The sequence below is a fragment of the Geotrypetes seraphini genome, chromosome 2 (assembly GCF_902459505.1).
Source record: "Geotrypetes seraphini chromosome 2, aGeoSer1.1, whole genome shotgun sequence".
NCBI classification, from domain to species: Eukaryota; Metazoa; Chordata; class Amphibia; order Gymnophiona; family Dermophiidae; genus Geotrypetes; species Geotrypetes seraphini.
The window spans coordinates 499,259,261-499,271,700 of NC_047085.1; the positions used below are offsets into that span (position 1 = coordinate 499,259,261).

A 12,440-nucleotide genomic window follows, 5' to 3' on the forward strand; every position below is an offset into this window, starting at 1 on the left:
GTGGTCTAGCAGGCTTTCGGGGCAGGAGCGATCTTCCTACGCTCCTGCCCCGTGTAGATTGCCAATAGGAAATGGCTGCCATGAGCTCCCATCGTAGGAAGATCGCTCTTGCCCCAAAAGCCTGCTAGACCACCAGGTAAGGCCGGGATGCCAGGGGGAAGGCGAGAGGGAGGCGGGGGTGGGCCAGAGCTGGACGAGAGGATATTCGCGGTTTTTCTCAATTCGCGGTCCGTCTCTGCCCCTATCTCCCGCGAATACCGAGGGAAAAGTGTATGTTGAAAGCAGAGCTGAATGTGTCTGTAGAAAGGCAGCCTATATATATTTTTTCTTTTGTTTATGGGCATGCCTGTGTAACCATGCTACAGAATCTGACATGTCCTTTATGCCCATTCATAACACTGATGATTTCCTCCTCTGCCTCAAGGTGAAATACCGGGTGTGTGCTCTGATGGGAAGGTGTGGATGGACTGTGCCCATGGACCAGCTTCCTGTGCTGATTTAAGCACTAACAGCTCCAACAAGACCTGCCAGCCTGGATGCTACTGCAGTGGTGGAACAGTTTTGCTGGTGAGTGGCAGATATCCAGGGGTGTCCGGACTTGTTAGTCTCACTCTTTCAGCTCCTTCAAGTAAGCCCGTCAGTAAGGTGTTTATGGTCATTTCTATAGCGTCCCTCCAGACTGGCAGACACGAATGGGTTTATGCACTTCTACCAGCAGGTGGAGACAGAATTCCCGATTTCTAAGATATCTATAAGTGGGCTGTGCAGTTCCCCTCAAGTCAGTCTGTTCTCAGTCTCCAGCTGGCAGAGATGGTAAACCTGTGCAGTCCCAGTCTGTGCAAGGTCTGTCATTTCCAAATTTAAAAAAACCCAACAAACTTCTCAATGCCAAAACAGTTTCTTTTTGCTGGACTGAGGCAGGAGCCTGCGGGGGTCTCCTTGGCCTCAGGGGTGCAGCACTCATATGGCCAAGTCCCTCCCCCCACTCCCCCTCCTCCCCATCTTTTAGCAGTGCCTCAGCTATTTTACTCTGTGAATTCTCACTGACAGCAGCTTTCAGAGCCTATGGGGTCTGCCTGTTGGTATTCATATTTAAAAAAAAAACCAACCCCCCCTAAAACAAAATAAAGGACACCCTGGAGAGCATTGTATTTGGCCTACAGCAAGTACCTTCTGCAGCCTTCCCTTTCCTGGCAGTCATCTGTGCCTTTTCCCTTGTTTGGGATTGTTCTTTCAGCCCTGCCAGCTTTCCTGTGGTGTAGAGAATGATACGGGGACAAATTTGTTCCCGTCCCCTTAGGAATTCAATTTCTCCGTCCCGATCCCGTGGGTTTTGTCATTGTCGCTGTCCCTGCCCCACTCCTGTAAGCTCTGCCTTGACCGCGCTTATGATTTTAAAGTGTTTGAGGCTTGGGCAGATGACAATGGAGCTTGCAGGGATGGGGCAAGGGCAGGAAAAGAACTCGCGGGGACGGAACGGGAAAATGAGTTCCAATGGGGACAGGGAAAAAATTGTCCCCGTGTCATTTCTCTACTGCGGTTCTCTGGTTTTACTTTCGTTTTCTCCTGTGATAAGCAGGGAGCGGCTTAAAAACTGTTGTGTCGTGCCGCCATCAGGGGGTAGATGCATTGAGTGCCTGCAAATATTGCTCTGGGTATCTGGGGGCTGTCAGGAGGCAAGAAATGGCGCCAGGACCTTCAGGGAATTCCTCTTACCGCAGGGATTTTCTTACCACTGCAGTGACCAGCGAGTCTATGTTTGGTAGCGGCTCTTTCTTTGGTGGAAACCACCACCATGTTGTCTCAGACCAGCAAAGTGCCAGGTCCCGACATCTGGTAACTCTGTAAAGAAGGAAATGACCCATGCCACTTCCTGTCAAGCACAAAAGAGGCAAACTTAACTGTCTATGCAAGTGCTTCTTCCAGGGCACAGGTGTCAAAGTCGGTCCTCGAGGGCCGGAATCCAGTCGGGTTTTCAGGATTTCCCCAATGAATATGCATGAGATCTATGTGCATGCACTGCTTTCAATGCATATTCATTGGGGAAATCCTGAAAACCCGACTGGATTACGGCCCTCGAGGAGGGACTTTGACACCCCTGTTCCAGGGAGTGAGGGAAGGGTGAGTTGGTGTTGCTCGTAATGACCACGACCCTCTCTGCCCAGGAGCTGTGAACCTCACCCTCTACAGCAGTGGTTCTTAAACTTATCCTGGGAGACCCCCCCAGCCAGTCGGGTTTTCAAGATATCCCTAATGAATATGCATGAGGCAGATTTGCATGCCTGTCAACTCTGTTATATGCAAATCTGACTCATGCAAAGTCATTAGGGATAGCTTGAAAACCCGACTGGCTGAGGATCCCCCCAGGACAGGTTTTAAAGATATCCCTAATGGATATGCATGAGGCAGATTTGCATGCCTGACACTTCTGGCTGGGGGGGTCCCCCAGGACAGGTTTAAGAACCATTGCTGCAGAGGGTGGGGTTCACAGCTCCTGGGTAGAGAGGGTCACGGTCATTAAGAGCAACACCTACATATAATAACTTTGCAAAGATATGGGGGCCATTGGAAAAATATTGTGATGAATAGGCCTAAAGTCTTTTCTTTTCCTTTTCCAGAGTAAGAGAGTGGAGATGGCAGTAAATGAGAATGAGAAGCAAAAAATAGTGCAAAAGTGAGGTAGGATAAACATGCATGAGACTAACCCCCCCTCGTCTATTAAACTACACTAGCAGTTTGTAGCACAGAGAGCTGCGCTGAATGGCCTGCGCTGCTCCCGACGCTCATAGGAACTCTATGAGCGTCGGGAGCAGCGCGGGCCGTTCTGCGCAGCTCACCGCGCTAAAAACTGCTATCGCAGTTTCGTAGAAGAGGGGGGTAGGTGCATAATTTCTTTCCATACTCTGCACGGAGTAGGAGAGACCTCGTATCTAAAGGATCGACCTCTCCGTTTCACCAGTTAAGATTTTTGGCCAATCTTTGATTTTTTAAGATTTCTCAACTTTGGAACGATCTTCCGTTCCTTTTAAGAAGTTCCGGTTCTCTCTTATTCTTTCGAAAGCGTTTGAAAACTACTTTATTCACTAAACACTTTGGAAATTAATTCTTTTCAATATCTTTCTTTTATGTTTCTTATTTTTTAAGTTAACTATTGTAAACCGAGTCGAGCTTTCTTAGTTTAGTTTCAAGTTTATTTAGTATTTTGGTTACCTCGCATAGTCCAAATCCAGTGCGAATTACACAAGTTCCAAAATTATAAAAAAAACATTATAAAACTAACAGACATAATATTCATTACCAATACAATATTATATGTAAAGGGGGGAAGGGGTAAAAACAATAAACGTCAATACAATTTTTAAAAAAAATTAAGAGTAAAGATAAAACCAGGGAAGGGTTAAGACACAAAAGGTAAGGGAACAAATACCCGCTTTATTCTATTAAATCGTCTACCTGAATCAATTATAGAGTATGACCAATCTATTGGAAAGCGTCTTTGAATGAAAACTCGGTATATAAAGCCAAGTATTAGATTAGATCGATCTCTCCGTTTCACCACTTTTCGTCTGCTTTCAGAATAATCGCTGCGTTCCAGAATCTGATTGTCCCTGCACAGAGGATGGCGCGCTGTATGCAGCCAGGGAGATTATTCCAAGAGGATGTAACAACTGGTGAGTAATCTAACCTAGGAGCAAAGAGGATCCCAAAGACTCTGCTTCCAGCCGCACATTCATTTGCTATCCATCACACACCTATCCAAGAGCAAAGGCAATCCTAGAGAAGCCGCTCCCAGGCATCCCTCCATTTGCTCTCCATCACACACCCCTCAGGAGCGAGGAGGATCCCAGAGACACTGCTTAAGGTCAAGTTAAATTTATTTAATACTAGTATTTTAGCCCGTTACATTAACGGGGGCTATAAGTCTGGTCAGCTCTCGTAGTCCCTTGCCGCCGCCCCCCCCTTCCCTTCCCTTGGTCCCGACTCCAAACCTGCTGACTCCAGCAGCGTCTGCAGCACTGTACACACGAGCAGTACGTCAATAAACCCATTGTAAAACTAAACAAGCCAGACTAGTACAGATCAATCCTACACAGTCAATCCTAACAGAAAACCATGTCTTTTCAAACACAGAACACAGAAAACACCTTCGCCTAGTATGTAATCACAAATTAACTCCTCCCCCTTTTACAAAACTCTAGTGTGGTTTTTAGCCACGGTTGTAACAGCTCAGATGCCAACGTTAAAAAACGCTCTACAGTTTTGTAAATGGGGAGATAGAATAAAAATATGTAGACAAAGGTTAAACTGAAGCACCAAGAAGCTGGACTCTGCATACAATGCAACATCACAGAAACAGCGATGCATCTCATCTAAAGCAAAAAATAAATAAATAAATATAATTTTTTTTCTACTTTGTCTTCTCTGGTTTCTGCTTTCCTCATCTTTTTGTCACTCTCTTCCTTTCATCCACTGTCTACCCTCTCTCTGCCCCTTCTATATGGCATCTTCTCTCTTTCTATTCCCGTTCTAGAAACTTTATGCATCCCCCTTCCATTTCTCCCTTCACCCCCATTAGTCTGGCATCCATCTAACTCCCTTCCCTCCTCCAATGGTCTGGCATCTCTCCTCTCCTCTTCTTCCCTTCCCTCTCCCACACCCACATGGTCTGGCATTTCACTCTCTCCTCTCCCTTCCCCCCACTTCCATCAGCATCTGCCCCCTTTCTCTCCCTCCAACCCAATTCCATGCAGTATCCTTCCCCCTTATGTCTCTTTCCCTGCAATTCCATCAACATCTGCCCCTTTCTCTCCCTCCACCACGCTTCCATACCACCCTGACCCCTGTTCTCACCTTTCACCATGATTCCATGCCACCCTGACCCCCTTTCTCACCCTCCATACCCTTCCATGCCACCCTGACCTCCTTTCACCACCCTACTATGCTCATTTCTTTCTCCATCCCAAAGGTCTGCTCCGGATGGGTAAGTGACGTTGGAGGGGCTGGGCCGGCAGACACATTTAGTTGCGGCAACATCCCGCAATGACTGCAGCTGCCGGTCCACCCCCCTCCCCCCCCGACATCACTTACCTCTTCCGGAACAGAGGCGGTAGACAGTGCAGTCGTCATGGGACCTTCATTCACTTCAGCGCGGCTGCCAACTCTGCTCTAAGTACGGCAGCCGTGCTGAGGTGCCATTTGGAGCAGTGCGGGAGGTTCCGGATCTGGCTGGCTGTGCACCCCCTTGGAGCGTGTACCCGGGGCGGACCGCCCCCCCCCCTCCCCCCCCCCCCGTTGGTACGCCACAGGGGTATGGGACAACTTCCCTATGAGGAAAGGTTAGATCATCTAGGGCTCTTCAGCCTGGGAAGAAATGGCTCAGGGAAGATATGATATAGGTCTATTAAATACTGAGTGAAGTGGAATGGATAGATGTGAAATCACTTGTTTACTTGTTCCAAAAATACTAGGACTAGGGGGCATTCAATGATGCTACTAACTAGTAAATTTAAAACAAACCAGAGAAAATATTTCTTAACACAATGTGTAATTAAGCTCTGGAATTCATTGCCAGAAAATATGGTGAAAGCAGTTAGCTTAGCAGGGTTTAAAAATGGTTTGCATCATTTCCTAAAACAAAAGTCCATAAGCCATTATTAATGGACTTGGGGAAAAATACACTGCTTATTTCTAGGATAAGTAGCATAAAATCTGTTTTACTCTTTTGGGATCTTGCCAGGTATTTGTGACCTGGATTTGTCACTGTTGGAAACAGGAAACTGGATTTGATGAACTTTCGGTCTGTCCCAGTATGGCAACGCATATGTTCTTCTGGTTTGGGAATTACTAGCATAAATAATAGAATACTATGATTGTTGCATGTACTTTTCAAGTCTAATATGTAGAGCTGATATAAATGCACATATTTCATCAGTTACACTAGTATTCTATAAGGAGGAGCAGGTACCTACTACATTAAACCCTGTTTTTACTTTTTGTCTCTTACCAGTTCCTGTCTCTCTGGAAGAATATCCAACTGCTCACAGCTGCCTTGTGATGGTGAGTTTGGACAGACCTAGAAATAGGGCTGCAAATAGGGTTTTGTTTTTTTCCCCAAGAGAAGCTAATTCGGATCTGGTTTTACCTCACTGCATGGCTGATTTCCCATTGGTTTCCCTAAGTAAAGTAAGACTACAATCTGTTTGCCATTGGATAAAACCAGGACTGAATGCCAACCTCACGAGACAGGGGGAGAAATGATACAGACATTTAAATATTGAAAGATATTAATATAAAAAGCAAATCTTTTCTAGAGATAGGGAAATAGTAAAACTAGAGGACATGAATTGATACTGCCAGGTGATAGTCTTAGGAGTAATGTCAGGAAATATTTTTTCATGGAGAGAGTGGGTGATGCCTGGAATGCCCTCCCGAGGAAGGTGGCGGAATCAAAAATGGTGACGGAATTCAAAAATATATGAAATGAACAGAGGAGCCTTACTACTACTACTACTACTAATTAGTTCTATAGCGCTACCAGATGTAGGCAGCATTGTACAGAGTCACAAAGAATAAGAAAACAGTCCCTGCTTGAAAGAGCTTACAATCTAAACAGGCAAGACAGACAAACAGGATGTCATGGATACAGTTAAGGGGAACGGTTAATCAGCTGGCTGGGTTGGAGGGCAGAGGGGAGTAAGGACAATGAAGCTACTGTGACATCACTGATGAGGTTGGCTCTTATTGGTGGAATGAGGCATTATGACATCATAGTCTCAGCTCTGCTTCCCAAAGACAAACAGGATGCCATGGATATAGTTAAGGGGAACGGTTAATCAGTGGCTGGGTTGGAGGGCAGAGGATTAGGCTTAAGGATTGAAGGCTATATCAAAAAGGTGGGGTTTCAGTCTGCTATGAACGAAAAGGTCACATCCCTAATTCTCACGTTGGCTTTCTCACTAGTGAATGGGAACTGGTCAGAATGGACACCTTGGAGTCAGTGTTCAGCCACCTGTGGAATTGGACTCCAGAGCCGGTTTCGATTCTGTACTGACCCTCCGCCATCTGGGAGCGGAAAGCCATGCGTTGGGCCAGACCATGAAGACCAGCCCTGTAATATTCAGCTCTGCAGCAGTAAGTCCTTGGCCTCTCCTTTCCTGTCCCCACACCCCAGTCTTCCAGATATTCTCATCCTGTGTTCAAAGCTACCTGTCAAGCTCTGGGAGGATTCACATAAGGTACCTATAGTACCTTAAGGCATGTTTTTAAGCATTCGTAGTGCCACACTCTCCTGATTCAACAAGTTTCAATTTATTTTTAATAAATCTTTATTCATTTTAAAGCCAAAAATAAGTGCAACATATTACACAGTCAATCAAAATTATATTCTTTGACAAATACATATATCAACCCCACCCCCACCGTCTATCTATCGAAAAATTTGCACTCAAAACTAAAAACTCTCTCTGTCGTGTGTGCCGACATATAATGGATGTATTAGCATTTAGCGCAAACTAAGCTTTAGGGCGCGCTAAATCGGTTATAGAGAATGGCACGGGGACAGAATTTGTCTCCATCCTCGTGGATAACTGCAGGAAACCATCTGGTGTCATTCTTTAGTGTCTATCTCAACCTCAGTCCTTCTACACCAGCATTCTTCAGTGCAAGGTTTGAGGTCATGCTCTTATTATTATGTGAGCCAAATATAGGATGATGAACCCATTGTGACATCACTGATGAGGCTGGCTCTTATTGGTGGAATAAAGCATTATGACATCACAGTATCAATTCTGGATACCAGAGACTGTCATTCTTTAGTGTCTATTTCAACCTCAGTCCTTCTACACCAGCATTCTTCAATGCAAGGCTTGAGGGTCAGTGGCTGAGCCATTCATACTCTGATTCTTTCTTCTCTCCTTAAAGAGTGACACAGAGATGGTTTCCCACGGTTAACCACGGGAACAGGGACAAATTCTATCCCCATGTCATTCTGTGGAGTCCCATTGACAGACAGGTTTCATGGAACAACACTGCTAACATGTAGAATATTACTGCTGAACATTTCATCTCTTCTATCTCTTTGGTTACTGACCAGCAAACTTCCTGTCAGTAGTTCTTACAGCTCTCTCTGCTGCTTCTTGAAAGCTGTGCTTGGAATTGCTTTTATTTTGCTACCATTTCCTCCCCCCCTATCCTTTCTCCTCTCTATCATCACTACTTTGTGTTATTATCCTGACAGGAAATGGTAACTGGAGTGAGTGGAGTCCCTGGACGGGGTGCAGCAAAACCTGTGGGGATGGGGTGCGGACCAGGATAAAGAGCTGCGACAATCCGGCCCCTCTGGGAGACGGAGATTACTGTGAGGGCCCTGGTGTGGAGATGGAGGTCTGTCACCCCTTGGAGTGCCCAGGTAATGGAAGAAAAAGAGGGGGCCAGGGAAGAGGTCACGGGCAAACACAGAGCAGTCAGCCTGTGGAATTTAGCTCCGTTCCCCACTTATTACTCTGCGACCTTGAGGAACTCTGTTTAGGGTTACCATATGGCTCCAGAAAAAGGAGGACGGATTTAGATATCTGGGTTTTACTCCCATTAAAAGCTATGGAAGTAAGGCGGACGGATTGAGACATCCGGGTTTTACTTCCATTGAAAGTAAAACCCGGATGTCTCAATCCATCCTCCTTTTTCTGGAGCCGTACGGTAATCCTAAGGGCTCCTTTTACAAAGCCGCGCTGGCAGTTTTAGCGTACGCACCAGATTAGCGCCTGCTATAGCGCGTGCTAGCCGAAAATCTACCGCCTGCTCAAAAGGACCAAATATTCTATAAAATACTATCATTCCTCCCCAAATTTTCTTTACATGACCAACCCTAACCCCCCCTTTCACCTCCCTTCCCTTTACCCCCTCCCTCCTTCCTATTCCCCCTCTCCCCCAGGATGGAAGGTGGCATAGATTGGGATACCATGAAAAGATCAAAAATTTCACTATAATTCATTAAGAATCAAACTTCTCGCTTTAGGTGAAAGTTTTTGAATATAGGGGTCCCAAATTTGCATTGGTTTTAACTTGTATTTTTGTCAATCCCATATGAAAAATAGATACAACACACACAAAATGAAGTTTGTCAGTTGGGACACAACCTGCAGAGAACGTCGTATTGGCATTTGCAATGTAATATCGTACATTATGTGTTACTCAATCGCTAGTCTCTCATTTTGATTTCGGAACTGTTGTGCAAGGGATGGGATTATCACGACTGGACTGCCATGACGTTCTTTACCTCGGTGTTTCTAAAACGAGGAGCAGGGCGTTACTGTTAGTACAAAATGCAGCGGCAAGGTTGGTCATAGGTGTTGGAAGAACAGCCCATATTACACCTGTTCTGAAGAAATTGCATTGGCCACCGATTGCATTTCGAGGTCAACATAAAGTGATTTCTGTAATTCATCAAACCGTCTACCACCAAGTGCCATGGTACTTACTTTATAACAATTTTTATTGAACAAATCAAATAATCAATACAATAGGATAATACAAAAATACATTCAATACAATAAGAATCATAATAATAATATTTCATACAAATTTATATCATTCTTTCAAATTAAATTTCTTTTTTTTTTAATTTCTTTATTCAGTTTTGCATATTACAACAAGTGTATCAGAAAAATTCATATAATCTTATAAATACACACTTGATTTTCTTCATGAACACTTTAAGTACAATATATCATACTTATATTCATATTTTATAATGATTTAAATATTATGTAATACATTTAATAAATATGACAAATGTAAATAAAATAGAAAATACCCCAATCCCTCCCTACCTATTTCAGAAAATCTAACCTAATACATCAAAATGTATTAATTAATTCATACATATTATGAGATAAATAAAATAATACCCACCCCCATCCTCACTTAACAAATATCTTATTATTATTATTCTTTCAAATTAAATTTCCATATGAACTAATCCAATCTTATCTACACCCCCCTTAATTCCATCCCCTACCCCCTAAATGAAATCCCTCACCCTGGATGAAAGTTGACAAAAATAAAGAATTAAAATAAATAACTGGAATGTAATTGTTAAACCTAAATTCATAGTAAATCATTAATAACCAAACTTCGTATTCTTGGTGAAAGATTCTGAATATAAGGATCCCAAACCTCCATAAAAAGACGAGTTTTTCTAAGCGAACGTCGAACCTCCCAACTCTCAAATAAAAATAAACGATGCAATTGATTCCTCCAATGCCAGAAACTTGGAGATTCTTTCTGTAGCCAGAATTGCCACGGTTCTTTACTAGTGTGGTGGTACCGTATCAGCCTAATAGAGCTTTGAGATCTGAAAAATCAAAAGTTGTTGGAATCGATAATGCGAGGTAGATACGCTGAAACCAGAGCCGCTGCTTTTTCTATTGCAGGTATTAAGCTATGGAACGCATCAGTGGGACAGCTATGGCTGAGCTCCGACCGGTTAAGATTTTAAAATTGATTGAAAATGCAATTGTTTGTCACAGTGTGTTATTTTAAGAGTAATTGGTTTTAAGATTTTGCTTTGTGATGTTTATTCCTACGTTTCCGTGTTCGTACTCTTGTGGACAGCCTATAGTTATGGATGGCATATAGATTTTAAAATAAATAAATAAAGATTGTATTCATGAGTTTTCACAAAAAAAATACTAAAAGGACACATGGAAAATCTGTGAAACACCAATGTGGAATAAAATAGCTGACCTTAAACGTGTTCTTATAAGTGTTACAGGGTGACGGGACAATTGCGCTCCAGACACCAGCGCGCTGACAATTCCCCCACATTATAGAGAAAATGGAACTTTTCCCGAAAAAAATCGGAAAAAGTTCCATTTTCTCTATAATGGAGGATTCCAACCCCCCCAAGCCCCCCCCAACAGCAGGGCGAACACTATGCAGTGAGCTCCTTAAAACTAAGTTTTCCCATGGTGCGCTGGTGTCTTGCGCCGAATTGTCAGCGCTTGATTGTTGGCGCGTGACTGACTGTGAACCGCATTACAGTGTATCGACCCCCGCCTCCCTTCCCCCCCGAGGCAGAGCTGGCCAGGCACCAGGGTGGTTCCCAGTTTAATCACCTCTGGACTCGCCTTCTCCCCACAGGCTGCCTTCCTTCCTTTTCAGAAATCACGTCCCTTTTCATCCACCAGACCAGTCTGCACCCCCCACCCCTCCCCAAGGAGAGTCATCGGTGCCAGTTGACTGCCTGCAGGATGCGCCTCTTGCCACGAGAGGCATGTCCTATAAGCAGTCGGCCTGTGCCGGCGCCTCTCCTCCTTACCGGCGCCTCGTCGGGGGCACATCTGCTGCGGCACACAGCTTGTGATACACTAAGATGATATACTAAGATGATATAATAAGATAGAAACATAGAAACATAGAAATAGACTGCAGATAAGGGCCACGGCCCATCTAGTCTGCCCACCCCAATGACCCTCCCTACCTATCTGCGAATAGATCCCACATGTCTATCCCATTTGGCCTTAAAATCAGGCACGCTGCTGGCCTCAATGACCTGAAGTGGAAGACTATTCCAGCGATCAACCACCCTTTCAGTGAAAAAGAACTTCCTGGTGTCACCGTGCAGTTTCCCGCCCCTGATTTTCCATGGATGCCCCCTTGTTGCTGCGGGACCCTTGAAAAAGAAGATATCATCTTCCACCTCGATGCGGCCCATGAGATACTTGAATGTCTCGATCATGTCTCCCCTCTTTCTACGTTCCTCGAGTGAATAGAGCTGTAACTTCCCTAGCCGCTCCTCGTACGGGAGATGATATAATAATAATAATAATTATATTCCTATATTCAGCCATACCGAAAAAGTTCTAGGCGGTTCACAGCAAGGTGAGCTAATACATGGGATACAGATAAAATACAAATTAGAATAATGGACTTAAAAACAGATAAAGACGGAAAGCATTTACAATATAATGCAGAAAATACCGGCATGGCAGGGAAAGAAGTAATACATAGAACAGATAAAATACATCAAGTTGAATATAAGGAACTTGATTGAAAAAAAATGAAGCAGAATGCATTAAGATACCATCCTATAGGCCTGAAACCTGGACGAGTGAAGGTGACCAAAATCTCAAGTGGGCTGTATCCCAAGGTCAGATGGGCTGCACTTGTGGTAGACTTGTTCAATTGAATAAGTCTGTGGTCCAGTATTGTAGCTGCTTTATTTCCATTTAATGTTTCTGGAGAAAAACATTTTCTCCTTCTTGTGTGCTGCTGTTCTGATTGCTTCTTCAGTATGCTTTCTTCCTTACATGGCCTCCCCTTTCTCGTTCCAACAGTGATGAACTGCTCAGACGTTGCAGGCTCCGTGTACAGCAACTGTGGGCCCTCGTGTCCAAGGTCCTGTGACGATATCTCAGTAAGTGAGCTTTGCCAGGTCCTTT

At 44.3% G+C, this 12,440-nt stretch overlaps 1 protein-coding gene across 1 annotated transcript in view; it reads left to right on the plus strand.

Moving 5' to 3' along the window:
- The window catches only part of LOC117354948 (SCO-spondin-like), a 441,431-nt gene that overhangs the window by 279,370 nt on the left and 149,621 nt on the right, over nt 1-12,440 (plus strand). The window contains 6 exon segments of the mRNA XM_033932909.1: nt 425-567; nt 3,577-3,671; nt 6,008-6,057; nt 6,961-7,131; nt 8,237-8,440; nt 12,336-12,415. Coding sequence (XP_033788800.1) covers nt 425-567; nt 3,577-3,671; nt 6,008-6,057; nt 6,961-7,131; nt 8,237-8,440; nt 12,336-12,415 — 743 coding nt within the window.